This window comes from Loxodonta africana, chromosome 9 (assembly GCF_030014295.1).
Source record: "Loxodonta africana isolate mLoxAfr1 chromosome 9, mLoxAfr1.hap2, whole genome shotgun sequence".
Classification (NCBI taxonomy): Eukaryota; Metazoa; Chordata; class Mammalia; order Proboscidea; family Elephantidae; genus Loxodonta; species Loxodonta africana.
The window spans coordinates 89,974,698-89,994,341 of NC_087350.1; the positions used below are offsets into that span (position 1 = coordinate 89,974,698).

General features: G+C 37.6%; 1 protein-coding gene across 2 annotated transcripts in view; it reads left to right on the forward strand.

Moving 5' to 3' along the window:
* PLAA (phospholipase A2 activating protein) overlaps window positions 1–19,644 on the forward strand; it is a 44,789-nt gene that overhangs the window by 4,881 nt on the left and 20,264 nt on the right. For both annotated transcript variants that reach the window (XM_064291823.1, XM_003407326.4), the window contains exons 2-9: window positions 5,049–5,242; window positions 8,645–8,745; window positions 8,836–8,956; window positions 11,038–11,205; window positions 11,660–11,795; window positions 13,536–13,705; window positions 17,532–17,689; window positions 18,361–18,580. In XM_064291823.1, the coding sequence (XP_064147893.1) occupies window positions 5,049–5,242; window positions 8,645–8,745; window positions 8,836–8,956; window positions 11,038–11,205; window positions 11,660–11,795; window positions 13,536–13,705; window positions 17,532–17,689; window positions 18,361–18,580 (1,268 nt within the window). The remainder of the gene's footprint in view (window positions 1–5,048; window positions 5,243–8,644; window positions 8,746–8,835; window positions 8,957–11,037; window positions 11,206–11,659; window positions 11,796–13,535; window positions 13,706–17,531; window positions 17,690–18,360; window positions 18,581–19,644) is intronic.

The window sequence follows — 19,644 nt, forward strand, 5'->3', positions numbered from 1 at the left end:
CAGCCAACAGAAATCCTGTGGGTCACAATGGTCCTGACTGCAACACAACAAGGCGATGGTACAGGACCCTCTGGCATTTCATTCTGTTATGTATGGGGTCGCCGTGAGTCTGAGCGAACTCAGTGGCAGCTAACAACAAGGCCTTGTCATTCTGAAAATGATTTTATTTTGCCTTGATTCTTCATCGATAATTGGTTTTGGCATTCTAACTTGGAAATAGTATTCCTTCAGAATTTTGAAACTATTGCTCTAATGCATTCTAACCTCTAATGTGGCTGTTGAGAAGTCTGAAGCCATTTTGATTCTTGACCTATTTTCTTTTTTCTTTCTGGGAAGTTTTCTGTTTTCATCCATTGTCCTGGGTTCTAGTATGCCCTTTTAATCCGAAAGGTCAAGTTCATAAGTTCTGGGAAGTTTTCTTAAATTCATTCTTTGCGTTCTTTGTCTCGATTTTCTCTGCCTCTTTTTTATGGAACTGTTTTTGTTTGGATATTGAACTTGCTTTCTAATTTTTTTTTTTTAGTCTTTTTTTTCCTATACTTTCTAGAGATTGCCTGATCTGTGGTGGAATTATATTCTTGTTTCAGGTTGTAATGTTGTTATTCAGTGCTGTCGAGTCAGCTTCGGCTCGTAGCAACCCCATGCGACAGAGTAGAACTGCCCCGTAGGGTTTTCTTGGCTGTAATCTTTTTTTTTTTTTTTATTAACTTTTATTCAGCTTCAAGTGAATGTTTACAAATCCGATCAGTCTGTCACATATAAGTTTACATACATCTTACTCCGTTCTCCCACTTGCTGTCCCCCTATTGAGTCAGCCCTTTCAGTCTCTCCTTTCGTGACAATTTTGCCAGCTTCCCTCTCTCTCTATCCTCCCATCCCCCCTCCAGACAAGAGTTGCCAACATACTCTCAAGTGTCCACCTGATATAATTAGCTCACTCTTCATCAGCATCTCTCTCCCACCCGCTGACCAGTCCCTTTCACGTCTGATGAGTTGTCTTCGGGGATGGCTCCTGTCCTGTGCCGACAGAAGGTCTGGGGAGCATGGCCGCCGGGATTCCTCTGGTCTCAGTCAGACCATTAAGTATGGTCTTTTTATGAGAATTTGGGGTCTGCATCCCACTGATCTCCTGTTCCCTCAGGAGTTCTCTGTTGTGCTCCCTGTCAGGGCAGTCATCGATTGTGGCCGGGCACCAACTAGTTCTTCTGGTCTCAGGATGATGTAGGTCTCTGGTTTATGTGGCCCTTTCTGTCTCTTGGGCTCCTAGTTGTCGTGTGACCTTGGTGTTCTTCATTTTCCTTTGCTCCAGGTGGGTTGAGACCAATTGATGCATCTTAGATGGCCGCTTGTTAGCATTTAAGACCCCAGACGCCACATTTCAAAGTGGGATGCAGAATATTTTCATACTAGAATTATTTTGCCAATTGACTTAGAAGTCCCCTCAAACCATGTTCCCCAGACCCCCGCCCCTGCTCCGCTGACCTTTGAAGCATTCATTTTATCCTGGAAACTTCTTTGCTTTTGGTCCAGTCCAATTGAGCTGACCTTCCATGTATTGAGTGTTGTCTTTCCCTTCACCCAAAGCAGTTCTTATCTACTGATTAATCAATAAAAAACTCTCTCCCTCCCTCCCTCCCTCCCCCCTTCGTAACCTCAAAAGTATGTGTTCTTCTCAGTTTTTACTATTTCTCAAGATCTTATAATAGTGGTCTTATACAATATTTGTCCTTTTGCCTCTGACTCATTTCTCTCAGCATAATGCCTTCCAGGTTCCTCCATGTTATGAAATGTTTCAGAGATTCGTCACTGTTCTTTATCGATGCGTAGTATTCCATTGTGTGAATATACCACAATTTATTTACCCATTCATCCGTTGATGGACACCTTGGTTGCTTCCAGCTTTTTGCTATTGTAAACAGAGCTGCAATAAACATGGGTGTGCATATATCTGTTTGTGTGAAGGCTCTTGTATCTCTAGGGTATATTCCGAGGAGTGGGATTTCTGGGTTGTATGGTAGTTCTATTTCTAACTGTTTAAGATAACGCCAGATAGATTTCCAAAGTGGTTGTACCATTTTACATTCCCACCAGCAGTGTATAAGAGTTCCAATCTCTCCGCAGCCTCTCCAACATTTATTATTTTGTGTTTTTTGGATTAATGCCAGCCTTGTTGGTGTGAGATAGAATCTCATCGTAGTTTTAATTTGCATTTCTCTAATGGCTAATGATCGAGAGCATTTTCTCATGTATCTGTTGGCTGCCTGAATATCTTCTTTAGTGAATTGGCTGTAATCTTTACAGAAGCAGGTTGCCAGGTCTTTTTCCTGCAGAGCCACTGGGTGGATTCGAACTGCCATCTTTTCGGTTAGCAGCCAAGTACTTAACCATTTGTGCTGTCTTCTGTTATACCTCTAGAGATATTAATGATTAATTTTATTTATTAATTTTTTTAAGTTATCTTCTACTTAAGTGGTCTGTTTCCTCCAAATTGCTTTTTCTCCCCTGTGTTTGTTTTGGTCAGTATAATTCATGCTGGAGACTTTCCTCAGATGTGGTAATACTTACTGTCCAATGGCCACTCTGTTTAGAGCAGAGAACTAAAAAACTCCTCAGAAGCTGTGTGCTTATTGGTGGGGCTTGCTGGCAGTGAGCTTCACTGTAGGGTGACCTGGTGGGCTGATGACTGGACCTGTCTGATGTCCCAACAAAGGAACCCTGGTGGCATATGATTCAACAGTTGACTGCTAATCTGAAGGTTGGTAGTTTGAACCCACTAGCCGCTTCGCGGGGAAAAAGACCTGGTGACCGGCTCCCGTAAACATTACACCCTAGGAAACCGCATGGGCAGCTTTACTCTGTCCTATAGGGTTGCTGTGAGTCAGAACCGACTCAATGGCACACAACAACAATGTCCTAGCAGATATTCTCCCAGGCTCCTGTCTAGAAGATGAAGGCATAGCTGTCCAGATTCTGTCTTGGGTGGTCTTGGACTCCAGTATGAAGATACACAGTAACTTCATACTCCAGGACTCAGCTGTTCCTTGTGTCCCCCAGTCACAGACCTAACTTTTCTAAAGAACAAGTTTCAGACTTTTGTCAGGTGGAAGAGGGACAGTTGTCTGGCTGGGGGTGTTTAGCTGCCTTTTTTTTTTCTCCCTTTAGTACCATTAAGTATTTTTTTCATTAGAAAAAATCAAGAAATAGGTAAGGCTTACTATGTAAAATATCGTGCTAGAAACTTGGAAAGGCTCTGACCTTAAGAACTTCACAGCCGGCTATGGAGGATGACACAAACATCGTACTGGGAAGTGCTAAGGGACGCACAGAGGTAGATTTAGTGGTTTACATAATAGGAATTTTTGAACTTGTCCTGTGGCTTTTCTGGGCTTGTTGATAAAATTGTTTCTAAAAACGCATTAAAAAAAAAAAAAAGGTGGACCAATAAAAAACAGTTACTATCAAATACCTCCTTTGAAGATGTGTTCATATGATGCAGTTTTTGACTGACTCTAAGACCTTCAACTAATCTTCCTTATTCCATTTCCCATCTCTTTGTCCCCGTTTCTAGGACACAGTACCAAAAAAACCAAACCCATTGCCGTCAAGTCAATTCCGACTCATAGTGACCCTATAGGACAGAGTAGAACTGCCCCACAGAGTTTCCAAGGAGCGCCTGGTGGATTCGAACTGCCGTCCCTTTGGTTAGCAGCCGTAGCACTTAACCACTATGCCACCAGGGTTTCCCTAGGACACATTAAAAATTAAAAACAAAAAACCATTGCCATCGTGTCGATTATGACTTATAGCGACTCTATAGGACAGAGCAAAATTACTCCATAGGGTTTCCAAGGAGCGGCTGGTGGATTCAAACTGCTGACCTTTTGGTTAGCAGCTGAATGGTTAACCACTGCACCACCAGGGCTCCCTAGGATACATAATGCTGCTAATTCCTGAGCCTTTTGGAGATTTGTTGGTAAATTGGTTCTCCACTTTCCCTGGTGCCTGCTTAGAACTCATTTTTCTCAGGTCAGCATAGGCCTTCACAGCTTTTCTGTCAGGTTCCAGTATCCAGACTTGTACTCCTGTTCTTTTCTCAGGTTTCCCCAGGCTTTGCAGGTTTGTGCCTATCTTAGAAAACAACCAAAATAAAACTATATATGTTTGTGTATGCTTAGTATTTTGTTATACTATTATATAAAACTATCTTTTGTTGTGTGAAATTTGGAAAAGGATCAAAAATAAATGAGGTCAATCTTTATCTAAAAATCTTATCTCTTCATATGCACTTGTCTTACTTCCTTCAGGTAGACTGTGAACTCCTTGATTTAGCTGGAGTTAGGGATATAATTCTTTGTATCCCTCTCAGCAGCTAACTTACAACCTTCCACATGGCCTAGCATAACTGTTTGACTTGTGCTGAGTAAGGCAGTGAAGCTAAATGACTGACATGTATAACAGATTAGTAACCATTCTAATCCCAAGGCAGTTATTAATGTGCTGTGTCCCTGGAGAAGCCATTTCTACATCCCTTAATTAGTTCCTCCTTTGCATATTGAAAATGAATGCTATTCCAGATATTTAGATACACATACTATACTAATGGGTACTAAGTTAGTGCTCTGTAGTGTGAAAATGTCCTCACTATGTTTAAAGCATATTGATAGTGGGTTATATTATCTTTATTACGTGAATGTTTTCACTTAACCAGGGGTTTCTTAGGGCAGCAATCACTGATGAGTAGAAACAAAGGTAGAAGATGAAAAATGCCACTCACAATATTTGTTTCCCTCCCTTTCTTTTTCTTTCTGCTGATTAACATACTCTTATCAATGAATTGCAAATTAAATGGCTCCTAAACGGATATAAACCTCTGTACTGGCTAATGCAAATTACCTATTGAATGTTTAATTAAAAACAATGCATTCTTAAAATAGTGTGCATGCTTAAAGTTCAGCCTAAACACTAAAAGAAAATATTTCTTTGACAGTTTATGTCTGGATTAAATCAGGGGAGAAATGTATATCTTATTAATTATAATTTCTTTCCAGCCCTAACAGGGGCTTTACAGAAATGCACTGTATGAGTGGTCACTCCAATTTTGTATCTTGTGTATGCATCCTACCATCAAGTGACATCTACCCTCAAGGACTAATCGCCACTGGAGGAAATGACCACAATATCTGCGTTTTCTCACTGGACAGTCCAGCGCCACTTTATATACTAAAAGGTCACAAAAACACTGGTGAGTATAATGTTTTGATTGGTATTCTTCTGTTTGAGGAAGTTTCAGCCTTTTTGAAAGTGAAAATCACATCCTTTTTCTGAAATTTTAACTTTATTCTGTTTTACTTACAGCTCGATGGTAGAAACCGTTCAGATTATTTTAATTTTGTAAATTCTCTGTTAAAAATTTATCATTGTCAGTGAGGAATAGCTTGTTCATATATGTAAAAGTAAAGCATTTGGTTGTAAAGTGAATAGGCAGTAAAATTTTAATGCGTTACCTGATTTTGTTTTTTCAACTATTTTGTAAAAGAAACTCCTTTACCAAGAAAAATTAAAGCTATTTCTCTGTCTTTCGAGTCTCATGCCTATCTTGGCAGCAAATTGAAGACAAGAAGGGATGTGCCTAAGGCTATAATATCATTACTGTAGTATTTATTGCTTTTGTCGCTGTGGATTGGATTTGATTCAACAGCAGCAGGTTTTTCTGTGATTTGTGTATGTTCCTGGATTTATGTGTGCTTTAATGCCTCTTCATTGTAAAATGACGTGCTTGATTTGCTCAGTGTATGTACTTATCTTTTTTATATATCTGAACTGGGTTAGGATGTACATAAGCAATTAATATGGCCCATAAATGCTTTAGGTTTAATCCCTTTAAATAGTTTGTAAAATGTGTGTGTTTGTGTGTGTGTAATTTTCAATACAGAGTAATATGAATATTGTAGAACTTGATTTTAGAAATTTTCAAGTGTATGCAAAAATAGAGACATGGTATTTTATATACATACATATATAAAAAAGAGAACAGTATAGTGACCTCCTCCCCTTCATGCACCTAGCTTCAAGGATTATCAACACATAACCTGTCTTGTTTTATCTCCTGCCTCTTCCACTACATTATCTTAAAGGAAACACCTAGTTCACTTCATTTATAAATGCTCCAGTACGTAGCTCTAAAAACATAGATTGGGAAACTTTTTCTGTAAAGGGTTTTTGTAGTGCAAAAGCAGTCAGACAATAAATAAATAAATGATGTATCAGTACCTTTACTGACGGAGTCCCTGGCTGGTATGGATGGTTAACGCACTCTAATCGAAAGGTTGGAGGCTCAGATCCACCCAGAGGCTCCTCAGAAGAAAGTCCTGGCAATCTGCTGCTGAAGAGTTCCGCCGTTAAAGGCCCTGTGGAGCCCTGTTCTACTCTGACACACACGGGGTCCTGATGAGTTGAGATCAACTCTGTGGCAACTGGGGGTTTTTATTTATAGATGCTGAAATTTGAATATTACATAATATTCATGTGTCCTGAAATATTCTTTTTTTCTCAGCCATTTAAAAATGTAAAAACCATTCTCAGCACATGGGCCATACAAAAACATGTGGTCTGCATTGTTAGTTTGCTGACCCCACCTCTCAAAGATGAGGCCTTTTTTTTTTTTTCGTAAAAAGAAAATAACCACAATATTATTATCATACCCAAAACAGAAGAAAGCCTGATTTCATATTATCGGATATTCAGTAATGTTCAGATTTATCCAATTACATCAAAAATGGTCTTTACAGTCTGTTTGTTTTAACTGGGACCTAAGCAAGGTCTACAGGTCATTTAATCTATAGGTTTCTTTACTTTTTTTTCTTGCTATTTGAAACAAGGTAATTTGACTTGTAGAATTTCCCATAATCTGGATTTTGCTGATTGAAGCCTCCTTGTTTCATGTTGAAGGAGGCTTTTATCAAATGGCTGTCAATCCTAGATTGATAGCACATATTTAAGAGTAAAACCAAGAAAACCAAACTCATTGCCATTGGGTCAATTCCAACCTGTATCAACCCTGTAGGATAGAGTAGAAGTGTCCTTAAGGATTTCTGGTATCATTGGAGTATTTATTACGGAAGCTGACTGCCACATCTTTCTCCCACAGGACGGCTGGTAGGTTCGAACCCTCGACCTTTCATTTAGCAGCCAAGTGTTTAACCACTGTACCACCAGTGCTCCTAAATATTTAAGAATAAGGGACAAAAAAGTGCATTGAAAATTTTTTTTTAGCCTGAGTAAATAGAGCTGAGGTCCTTGGGTGGCACAGATGGTTTATACTTGACTACTCACCTAAAACTTGGTGGTCCAAACCCACGCAGTGGCACTGGAAAACAGACCTGGTGATCTCGTAGCTAAGAAAACCCTGTGAAGAAGTTCTACTCTGTAACACGTGGGGCCACCATAAGTTGGAATCGACTTGATGGCAACAGGTTTGGGTTTTGGTAGATGGACCTTAGTGATTAGTGCTTCATTAAAGGGTGACCAATAGGCCATTTGACCTTTTAGGTAGAAGACTCTCTCAAATTTTAGTATCTAGAAGTTTTTAGCACTATGCAGTCCTCTAAGGAAGAATCTTCCCTCCTGCTAGAGTGGGGTAGGGGGTACATATTTCTGGCTACCGATGTTATGGGTATAGTGGACCGTAGGTACCACAGTTCTGGACGTAGACCCTCCACTTATCTTCCTATGCTTGATAGGGCTTATTACTGCAGCTCTTCATTATGCCTGCTGACCTGAGCATGGAGACTTTGCTTCAGTTCCTCCAGAGATTAAACCTCCAGTCTACTGCAGTGGATGGGGATCTTGCCTGACTATAGGCTGGGGGAAAAGTTATCTAGGATTTCAGTGTGTTGTATACAAGCTTTCAGTCACTCTCCGCATTTTTCAAGTCTACGTCTTGTACCTTCTGGATGCGTACTGAGTCTCAGAGTTCTGTGGGACCAGTCACCTTGCTTCTAATTCTTCCTCTGTGGGTATTTAAGTGATAACTTCCTCCATTTTGCTAAGTTATGTCATTTTGCTGTTTTCTTTGTTTTTGTAAATTAATACCATTTATAGATTTACTGTGCTGGCCTGCCATTTTTAACTAGAACTCTTTTTCTTTCTGTTTTTAGGTAGTCTTTCGTATTTGTAATTTTTAGCCTATATAATTTTACATCAAAGATAATAGCACATTTAATTAACCATTCCGTTAATATTGAAATTTAGCTTGGCTCTGTTTTTTTGTTGTCTTAATTTAAGTGATCCTAAATATCTATATAAACAATGTTTCAAAATTGTTTTCATTATCTTCCTATTGTAGTTTCTTAGGGCTGTAAGAGATGGTGCAGCCCACTTGGCCCTGCTCCCTCATTTTGCAGACAGAGAGGCTCAGTAATGTCCCTGTGGTAGCACAGCTAGGATTTATACTCAGGGAGTCTGGCACCAGAGTCTGTGCTCTTGACTACACTCTACATTCTGCATCTCCATTGAATTAAGGCTTAATTGGCTAAGAGACTATCACTTCATAAAGTGTTTTTAAAATTATAATGCTTTAGTAACTTTCAAGGTTGATCATTTTTCTACATGAAAATTTTTAACTAATGACTTTTTTCTTTCCTAGTTTGTAGTCTTTCTTCTGGAAAATTTGGGACATTACTTAGTGGGTCATGGGACACCACTGCTAAAGTCTGGCTGAATGACAAATGTATGATGACCTTACAGGTACAGTAGTTCTCTGTGAATAGTCTAGGTAGCAATGATTGAATGTGACAATTTTGTGGCAACTTAAATTGATACCCATTTTACTCATAGGGTCATACAGCTGCAGTATGGGCAGTAAAGATATTACCTGAACAGGGATTGATGTTGACTGGATCAGCAGACAAGACTATTAAACTGTGGAAGGCTGGAAGATGTGAGAGGAATTTTATGGGTAAGGTCAGGGTAGACAGCTTTTATAATCTTATAGCTTGTTACTTGCTCAGATCTAAAAACTTGAGAAGGTTGAAAATGATACTTGAAAAACATCGGTGTGTTTGTGTCACCTAATTTGTGTGTTAACTTTTCTAACAGAGATAATATTTAACATCACTTTAAACAGTGTAGTGAGATTTCTCATGAAACAACGAGGTAGGCTAACAGCTACCTGATAACCTGTGGTTATATGGTTATGTTTTTGGTTGTCACATTAACACAGTCAGCCTGACACTTCTAAGCATTCTTTCCTAGCATTTCCTAAGCATTCTAATGGTGGGTCAGGGTTGTTATTTTCATATACAGAGAAAAGCATCATTAATGCCTTTATTTATATTGAGGTACATTGTTTAATGATAACAAATCTAATGCTTTGTTTATATTGAGGTTTTTGTTGAGTAGTCTTTTAAAGCCACAGCTATTAAATAATACTCGTATTGGGGTACCTGCTTCCTACTATTAATATCCCTGATTTATTTGTGAAGCAGTAGATTTTTGGCATGAATTTTTTTTGGTTGTGTGTCTCTTTTTCTTTTTTCCCCTGCCTTGAAAGACTCTGGCTTATCCTTAAAGAAGTTCATTTGTGCTGATAAAACTGTCTGTAAAGGGGAAGACAGATAATGAGTTGTAACCAAGCATCCCCCTGTTTTTGCTTCAATACATACAATATACATGCATAAAATAATTACTAATCTGTGATAGCTAATCTAAATCAACAAATAGTGAGCATGGGAAAATTTTTGACTTATTTCCTTTATTAGATTGTAAGCTTCAGAGAATGTTTTGACCTTATTTTGAAATGGCACCTTTTATAGTGCCTCAATTAATATGGAGAGAAATTGAATTTTATCAAGTTTTTAGAAATTTTAAAATCCATGTATAAGTAATACAGGTAGTCCCTGACTTAAACAATGTATTCAAATTACGACGAACTGCACTTGCGACTGTCCAGTTTTTTATGATTTGTGTATTTTTCTCATGTATATATGGATGTATTAAAGTATGTCTGCAAGTTTATATGTAATGTTCCCAGCTCCCAAAGACAAAGATCAGATATATAAGGATACTGATAATAAAAGGCAATAATAAAACTGAAATAAAAATGAGGTATTCAGACTTAAGACAGAGTCATTGGACCAGAACCCCCGTCGTAAGTCAGGGACTACCTGTATATATAGTTCTCTAGTTATACAATTTAAAACATAGTACAAAAAGTTTATTCTATAAAATCGTGCCCTTTTTTAAAGCAATAATCATTAGTTGTTATTGTGTCATTGGATAGTTGTAAGTGTTATCATTTATGTAAATTGTGGAATGTTTGATTAATACAGCACCAACGTATGGCTTAATATTTGTGATTTGGTTGAATCAGTGGGGTAGAGGTATTTATGATTTGGCTTTATCAAAAGGGGTTGGATTATGAGGCAGGAAACCTGAAATCTAGTTTTAGCTTTGCCACTAATTATGTGGTTTTAGATAAGTTAATCTCCCTCAACCTACTCGTTTATATTTGAATAAAGTTTACATATCTGTGATGACTGTTTCTATTTCACACTCTTAAATAATTGGAATTTTTCTTCATAATCTTAAATTTTCTTAGTTTTCCCTAGTACTTTATAAAATATTAATCTCAGTCTTGTGAGAGGAGAATTTTAGGGGTATTTACTGTTTATTACATGTTTCTATTATATTGAATATTGTATATTTTGTGCATTACTCTTGTTATTGGGGAGGAAAAGTTGGAAATGACTTGTCAGATGAAGATGAGGAATTGTTGGGCTGTAAATCCTGTTTCTGGAGGGTTTTAGGAAATACTTTGGAGAAGATACAGTAAATATAAAATAACTTCCCAAGACAACTAAAAAATGTTGCCAAACCTGAAACACAAATTTTAGTTTCTAAGAAAAAAATGAATTTCTCTAACTTGAAAATCAATTTTAACTACTCACTGATAATAGTTTGCAATGTTAGTGAGCTGTGTAGAGCTGTCAATCAAACAGTCCATTTTATTGATTAACATTATTCCTTGTTTTAATACAGGGCATGAAGACTGTGTAAGAGGTTTGGCAATTTTAAGTGAAACAGAATTTCTTTCCTGTGCAAATGATGCTAGTATTAGAAGGTGGCAAATCACTGGCGAGTGTCTTGAAGTATATTATGGCCATACCAACTATATTTATAGCATATCTGTCTTTCCCAATTGTAAAGGTAAGACTATCATGCTTTGTATTTAACACTTTATACTGAGCATTATTGCATCCCATTCCCAAGATGGGAGAAGGAAGACTTACTACTTAAATTTATTGTCTGTGTCTTGAGCAAATTTAGTAACTTTATTTCAAAAGTATTTTTTTCCTAAAGAAAGAAATTGTTTAGTCATCCTTATATTAACTCAGATTAGATGATTATGTACTAAAAAGGTCTGGGGTATCTGAGGGAAGATTGTATCATTTATTGGTGCAAGGATGCCATATAAGATGTGAAGTGTATAGAAAATGTGATGTTTGGAGTTGTATACGGTATTGATGATAAATGTATAGAATTTAAAACTATTTTTATAACACCCCGAGGTTAAAATAAATCGGTGTTAACTATCTATAAAAATGGTTTGTGTAAATGTACTTAACTGTATTCAAACCATTCTTTTCTGTATTAATTTTAGATTTTGTGACAACAGCAGAAGACAGATCTCTAAGAATCTGGAAGCATGGGGAATGTGCTCAAACAATCCGACTTCCGGCTCAGTCTATATGGTGCTGCTGTGTGCTAGACAATGGTGATATTGTGGTTGGTGCGAGGTATTTATATTCTAGTGAATCAATAAACATTACTTGTCTAGGCATTTGGTAGGCACTAGATAGGAGCCCTAGTAGCACAGTGGTTAAGTGCTGAGCTGCTAACCAAGAGGTCAGCAGTTCAAACCCACCAGCTGCTCCATGGGAGAAAGATGTGGTAGTCGACTTCTGTAAAGATTTACAGCCTTGGAAACCATATGGGGCAGTTCTTCTCTGTTCTGTAGGGTCACTGTGAGTTGTAATCGACTTGACAGCAATGGGTTTATAGTGTGCAGAGATAGGCCATAGGGAATTTCCCATGAACTGGGAAGACTATGTATATTTTTCTGTTAGTGAACAAAACAGTAGTAGGCATAACAGCTTTTCACGCTAAAGATATGATACATTACACCAGTATTTTACTGCAAGTTCTGAAGTGGAACTATTGAATGCAAAGAGAGTTAGAGAAGGTAGAGATTGGTATAGGAAAACTTTCTGGAGAAGAAGAAATTTAAATTGGATTTTGAAAGATGATGAGTAAGAAGGGAAATGGGAATTTCTATCGAAGGAAATAGTGTGAGTAAGGTTATGGCATGGGAATGAGTGTTATGTGTTTAGGAGATGGAGGAAAATGGTAGAGGACTATTGCTGGGTATTGGTGAATAATTAGGTGGTTCAGATAAGGTGGGCCTTCAGTATGGAGAACCTTGAATGCCAGGAATATTTTAAATTCGGTACTTGGGGTTAAAGACCTATTATAGCTCTTGAGCAAAGAGTGATAAAAACAGAACTTGTGAATTATTAAACATGTAGGTTGGATTTAACTAGTGATGACAATAGGCAGGTATGAAATATTAGTCCAACAACAATGATGGATAAGAGACAAATAAATGAGATAATTAAGAGGAAAAATGGTTAGAAAGGAGATAAAAGAGAAGGGTAATGTTTTCAATTTTTGGTAAGTGGGAGTTTCCATTAGTAAAAAATGGGGAAGTGAGAGAATTGGTTTGGAGCAGCAGATGATGGCCTTGGCTTTAGATTTCCTGAAGTCCGTGTGGTGGTGAGCCGCACTCTTGCCAGTGGATTACAGGCAATTAGACTGGAGACTAGGGTAAGAACTGAGACTGAAGATAAAGATTTGTGCAAAACTGCAAAAGTCAAGCAAAAGAACACGTTTTCTCTGAGGCAAGAAATAGAGAAGAGGAGGAACAGAAGACTAAAGGCTGAATCTTGTGATATATTCTGGGTAGAGAAAGAGAAACCAATAGATCAAATAGAGAAAGGAATCAGAATATTTAGATTTAGGGAGACAGAAGAGAGAGTTTGTAGGGAGATTGTCATCAAGGTCAAAAAGTGCTAGAGGAGTCAAGAAGTGGAGAGTTAGAAAAGCTTTTGTATTTGGTTTGAAAGATGGTATTAGTGATTTTTTTTTTTTTTTGTGGGACATCACTTTTTGGTGTAGAGAATAGTAAAAAAATAAAGGGTCACTAAGAGTAGATAGACAAACGATTGTTTCAAGTGAAGGATGAAGAAAGGATTATTGACGACTTCCCCTTTAAATAGTCTTTTCTCAGCCTTTACATTGCTTTAAAAAGGAATAAAGGGTATTGGGTGTTGAAGCCAGCATAGTGCTCTACTCAGCCATCAGTACATCATAATATTTCTCATCTTCACAAACACACATGATTGTTGCTTTAGATCCTTCAGGTGTGATGTTAGTGCACTATGGCAATGACTTTTAAAATCTGTCTGCTTGTTTTATAGTGATGGTATCATTAGAGTTTTTACAGAATCAGAGGATCGGACAGCAAGTGCTGAGGAAATCAAGGCTTTTGAAAAAGAACTCTCTCAGGCAACCATTGATTCCAAAACTGGTGACCTAGGGGACATTAATGCTGAGCAGCTCCCTGGGAGGGAACATCTGAATGAACCTGGTAAGTGTTTCAGTCTATCTAGTAGTAAAAAAAAAAAAATCTCATTTGCCTCTTGGGAGAATTAAGAGGGATTAAAAAAAAAAAAAAGATTGTTTTGGTAGTTATTCAGTATTATTCTCATTGCCAAATACTAATTTTTGAGAATTTTTTTACTATCACACCTAACCACTAAGGGAAACAATGCTCTTCTTGCCTCTGCCTTATAATTTAGACGTTGAGCTAAGCTTCCCATAACTAGTGACCTTTCTTTTTTTTTTTTTTAATAAATCTTTCAATGTTCAGAGCATGCATAGTAGATACTCAAAAGTCACTTGTTTAATACCTGTGGCTGATTGGATTCCCTGAGAGAGGTTGTACAGACCAAAAATAAAAATGAGTTTAAGTAAAGCAGTGTCTCCTTAATGAGTTGGGGATCATATGAGTTTGAAATCAGAGGACAACAGCTGTCTCAAATTATTGAATGTATCCCTGTCACCTTAAATCAGTGATTCTCAAAGTGTGACCCCTGGAGATTCTGAGATCTTTTCAGGGTATCCATGAGGTCAGACTAATTTTATAATAATACTGTTTGGAGCCCTAGTGGTGGTTATATAACTTGGCTACCAACCAAAAAGTTGGCAGTTCGAATCCATCAGCCACTCCTTGGAAACCCTATGGGGCAGTTCTACTCTGTACTGTAGTGTCACTATGAGTTAGAATTTACTCAGCAGCAATGGGCCTCAAGATGTTATTTGCCCTTTTCACTATGTTAACATTTGCACTTATGGCACAAACACAATGGTGGGTAACACTGCTGGCTCCCTCTCACACAAACCAGGCAGTGGCCCCGAACTGTTCTAGTAGTCATTGCGTTCTTTACTGGCATGCTCTTGTCGTTAAACAAAAACAGAATCCAGTTGCGTTTAAGAATGTCCTTGATGAAGCAGTAAATATTAATTTTATTACATCTTGCCTTGTAGTACACCTCTTCCAGTATTCTGGGTGACAAAATGGAAAATACACCAAATACACCAAAATATCCTGGTGTCCAAGGAAAAGCACTTGTCCACTTGTTTGAGTTGCAGGCTGAACTAGCCATTTTTTCACAGAATGCCTTTTTTACTTGAAAGAACAACTAACAGTGATTATACAGGCTTGAGTACTTGGCAAACATTTTTTGAAAATGAGCAAAGTGAGCCTGTCACATTAAGAAAAACAACTGATAGTATTTGTTGTCAAAGATAAAATCCAAGCTTTCAAGCAAAAGTTTGTGCCTGCCACCATGAGCTTGACGGGTTCCCAGTACTTAAAGACTGTTGAAATGAAATCAGTGGGAATACGCATGACCAGGGCATGACGTTAAACAAAATCATACATGAGTAAAAGATCCTTTCAAAGTGTGAGGTACGTTTTGGTGTAGTAGAGCGTGAAAAATTCATTGATGTGGCTTAAGATTCCACACTGTAACTTTTAAGAAGCTACCACTTCCCGAATGTCCTCATTGATTTGAAATAGCTGTTAAATTAGCTGTCTTTTTCAGCTGCATATCTATTTGAGCCTGGATTTTCTTCATATACTTCAAGCAAACAACATATTGCAACAAATTGAATTGAGAGAATAATCCAGCTGTCTTCTATTAAATGAGACATTAAAGAGATTTACAAAAATGTCAAGCAATGCGTATTCTCACAGCTACTACATTTTTAAAGTAGCTATTTTTCATAAAAATAAATACTTATCTAATATGTACTGGGTCTATTATTCTGTCAGTGAATTAAATACATTTTTTAATCTTCTCAGTTTTAATTTCAAATCCAGTAAATCAATTGATATAACCCACATAAACACAAGCTCTTTGTGATTCTGAATAACTTTTATGACCGTAAAGGGATCTTGAAACAGTTTTTGATATACTTACAATTTTTTTAAGTGTAGCCTTTTCATCAATATGTAGACATTTAGTAAATACTAAGTGCCTGCTGTGTGCCAGACATAGTTCTAGGTTCTGGGGAATACAGATAATAAAAGGGACAAAAATCCCTGCTCTCACAAATTTATATTCTAGTTTGGGGAGACCGATAATTAAAATGTAAATAAGTAAATCAGTAAGTATGTCAGATAGTCATCAAGTAGTATGCCAAAAATAAATCAGAGATTAGAACTGGTTTGTAATGTTAAATATAGCAGTTAGGGAATGTGGAATACTTAGAATAGCACTATCTGCTGTGGCAAATAAACCCTGAAATCTGTGTGGCTTAACACAAGGAAAGTTTACTTGCACTTTGAAGGTTCAGTTGGTGGCAGGGCATGGTGGAGCATATGTATCTGTGTGGAATCGTTCTTATAGTCATTCAGAATTCAGGCTGATGGAAAAATCACCATCTTCGATACGTAGCTTCCAAGGTCACCTTGGGCATGACATTCAGTCATCAGAAAGGGGAAGAGGGATGAGGGGCTAGGCTGGGAACTGGCTTGTGTAATGCCCATCCAGATTCCACTAACCATTATTCAGCTGTGTAATGTCATGGGCCCGCAAGATGCAGGAGGGCTGGATAATGTAGTCTCTGGCTGGACAGCCACAGCTCTCCCCTATGTAAGGGAGTATGAATCTCTGCAGAACAGCTAGCTGTTTCTGCCACTGAGGCTTTGCTAAGAAGGTAACAGAGTAAAGTCCTTTAGGAGGCAAGGTAGCAAATGCTGCCAGTGAAAAGCATTGTAGGCAGAATAAATACCAAGTGCAAAGGAGCTGGGGGAGGGGAGCAACAGTAGAAGATGAGGTCAGAGAGGATGATAGGGGCAGGTTATACTTAGCCATGTGCACAGATCTAAGGATTTTGCCTTTAGTGAGAGTGAAGGGTTTTGAACAGACTAGTGTCAGGATCTACATAACCTTTTGAAAGAATTCCTGTGTTTGCTGGGTTGAATATACTAGACTGGAGCCTTGGTGATGCAGTGATTAAGAGCTATGGCTGCTAAGCAAAAGGTCAGCAGTTTGAATTCACCAGCAGCTCCTTGGAAACCCTGTGGGGCAGTTCTACTCTGTCCTGTAGGGTCGCTATGAGTTAGAATCGACTCGACGGCAAAGGGTACGGTACGGTACGGTACGGTACGGTAAGGAGGCCAAGGGCAGGGCTGAGAGGCTATTGAATTAATCTGAGAAATGATGGTGGCTTCTACCAATGGGTAACAATAGATATGGTGAGAAGAGGTAGTTTTCTGAGTGTATTTTAAAGATTAAAAAAAAGAAAAAGATAAAGATAGAAACCCTGGTGGCGTAGTGGTTAAGTGCTACGGCTGCTAACCAAAGGGTCGGCAGTTCAAATCTGCCAGGCGCTCCTTGGAAACTCTATGGGGCAGTTCTACTCCATCCTGTAGGGTCGCTATGAGTCGGAATCAATTCGAGGGCACGTGTTTGGGTTATTTTAAAGATAGAGCTGACAGAATTTACTGAAGTATTGTCTATGGGATTGAGAGAAAGAGAAATCAGACTCTTCTACGTTTTTTTGGACTGAGCAGTTAGAGGAATGGTATTATTTACTGAAACGAAATGTGTTGTCAGTAGATACTCAGTAAGAAAACTTGCTTTATTTACTATGGGCAATTATTTTCTAGTAGAATCACATTTTTTCAAACTTTATTTAATAAAATTTTCCTTTTAAGCATTATTTTCTTTTGGCTACTTTTTAGTAGAATTGCATTTTAAAGTCTTTTGTTTACTATAATTTTCTTTTAAACCAAAGTATGTATTCTCTTATGTATAAATTTTAATGTTAACAATCTTCCATGTAATTTTTTTTCAATTTTACTGTGTCATTCTGCCTTTGATTCTGAAAATTTGTATTTTAAGGTACTAGAGATGGACAGACTCGTCTAATCAGAGATGGAGAGAAAGTCGAAGCCTATCAGTGGAGTGTTAGTGAAGGAAGGTGGATGAAAATTGGTGATGTTGTTGGCTCATCTGGTGCTAATCAGCAGACATCTGGAAAAGTTTTATATGAAGGGAAAGTACGTTGATTTTGACTTTTTCATTACCATTATCTTAAAGCATTAGGCAAAAGATTTTCTTAACTCTCTTCCCATACTGATAAAATATGTTTTGATATTAAAAATACATTACTTTGGGGAAAATTCTGTCTTCTTCCTCTCTTGAAATAGATTTTTCAAAAATTTCCTTCCATCTAGGGAGAGTTGTACTTGATAGACAAGTTAGCTGTTACCTGTCTTTTCATAGTTAACATAGATAAGCTATTCCTAACATTTTGGCTTAGGAACTTTTGTGGCGCCTTTAGTTCTTCATTCCTGGCCATAATTTAATTTAGTAAGACACGAGGGACCCTGTGGGCAGTGCTTATGATGCTGCTGAATTTCGGAGAGCAGCGTGCTAACAGCTAATATGTCTGGCCTTGAGATCAACCGCCTGGAGACCCTTCTTTAGCCTGAGAACTAATATGTAGCCAGAATCCATACCCACTTCCCCAATGAAATACTTATTTTGCAGCAGATGATTGCTGTTGATCTTTATGTGCCAAAGAAAAAGATTTTAGCATTGCATGTTGGAAAAAGTTTAAGTGTTATAGTTAGAGCACATAACATGAGATGTTATATATGTCATTGAGTTATATATAAGAATAAATAAGTCAATAATCATTTATCTCCCTTTTATATTCATATTAAAGGAATTTGATTATGTTTTCTCAATTGATGTCAATGAAGGTGGACCATCATATAAGTTGCCATATAATACCAGTGATGATCCCTGGTTAACTGCATACAACTTCTTGCAGAAGAATGATTTGAATCCCATGTTTTTGGATCAAGTGGCTAAGTTTATTATTGATAACACAAAAGGTCAAGTGTTGGGCCTTGGAAACACCAATTTTTCAGATCCATTCACAGGTAAGTTAGGGTTTGTAGAACGTTTTATTTATTTCTATCAGTATTGGTTGATTTTTTTTTTTTTAATGTATTTAAAACACCTATTATGCATACTGGAAACTCTGCTGGCGTAGTAGTTAAGAGCTACAGCTGCTAAACAAAAGGTTGGTAGTTCAAATCCATGAGGCGCTCCTTGGAAACCATATGGGACAGTCTGCTCTGTCCTGTAGGGTCGCTATGGGTTGGAATTGACTCTGTGGCAATGGGTATCATAAAAATCAAGATCTACAGCATTAGACAAATTACTAGGTTTTTACTTCAAATTCATATTTTTAGCTTAAAATTATATAGTGGTTATGTATTTTATAGAAATATTGTAGATTATTCTCTTTAAAAATACGGCAACACTGTAAACTAAATGTTAAAGTAATTTAATCATTTTTGAAATAGAAGAAACTTGTAAGTTCCTTTATATAATTTCTGTTTACCAACATATGTAAAAATACATGTGTGTGTAAATAGAAATTCTGTTTTGACATGAGGCTAAATTGACTACTTCTGCATCAGATTAGGACTGAACTATGGGTACTTCTAGTTTATCTGTGGGTTGTATTCTATATGTTCGTTATGTCACTTGTTTGTAACTTAGTATTCAGTATCTGAAAGTGTTAAAAAGGGTTCAAGTTCTCATGCCAGCCTATAAATTTTAATCCTATTAGAATGAGCCTGAGCTCTGACTTCTAGGAAATAGATTATAATTCTAGTGTTATTGGCCTGAGTCCTGGGTCCTGGAAACGGAGGACATGATATAGAAGGAAATAAAATTGTTTCTTAGGTACGAGGCCAGCTCTAAGTAAAGTTCTTGAAATAAGCAGATTCCGACTCGTAGCAACCCTATAGGACAAAGTAGAACTGCCCCGCAGGGCTTCCAAGGAGTGGCTGATGGATTCAAACTGCCAACCTTTTGGTTAGCAGCGGAACTCTTCACCACAGCACCACCGGGGCTTTTTGAAATAAGCACTTAATTCTTAATGTTTTCCTATCATTGTTTCTGGCTCCATTTTTCATGTGCTAGTGCTCTTCCT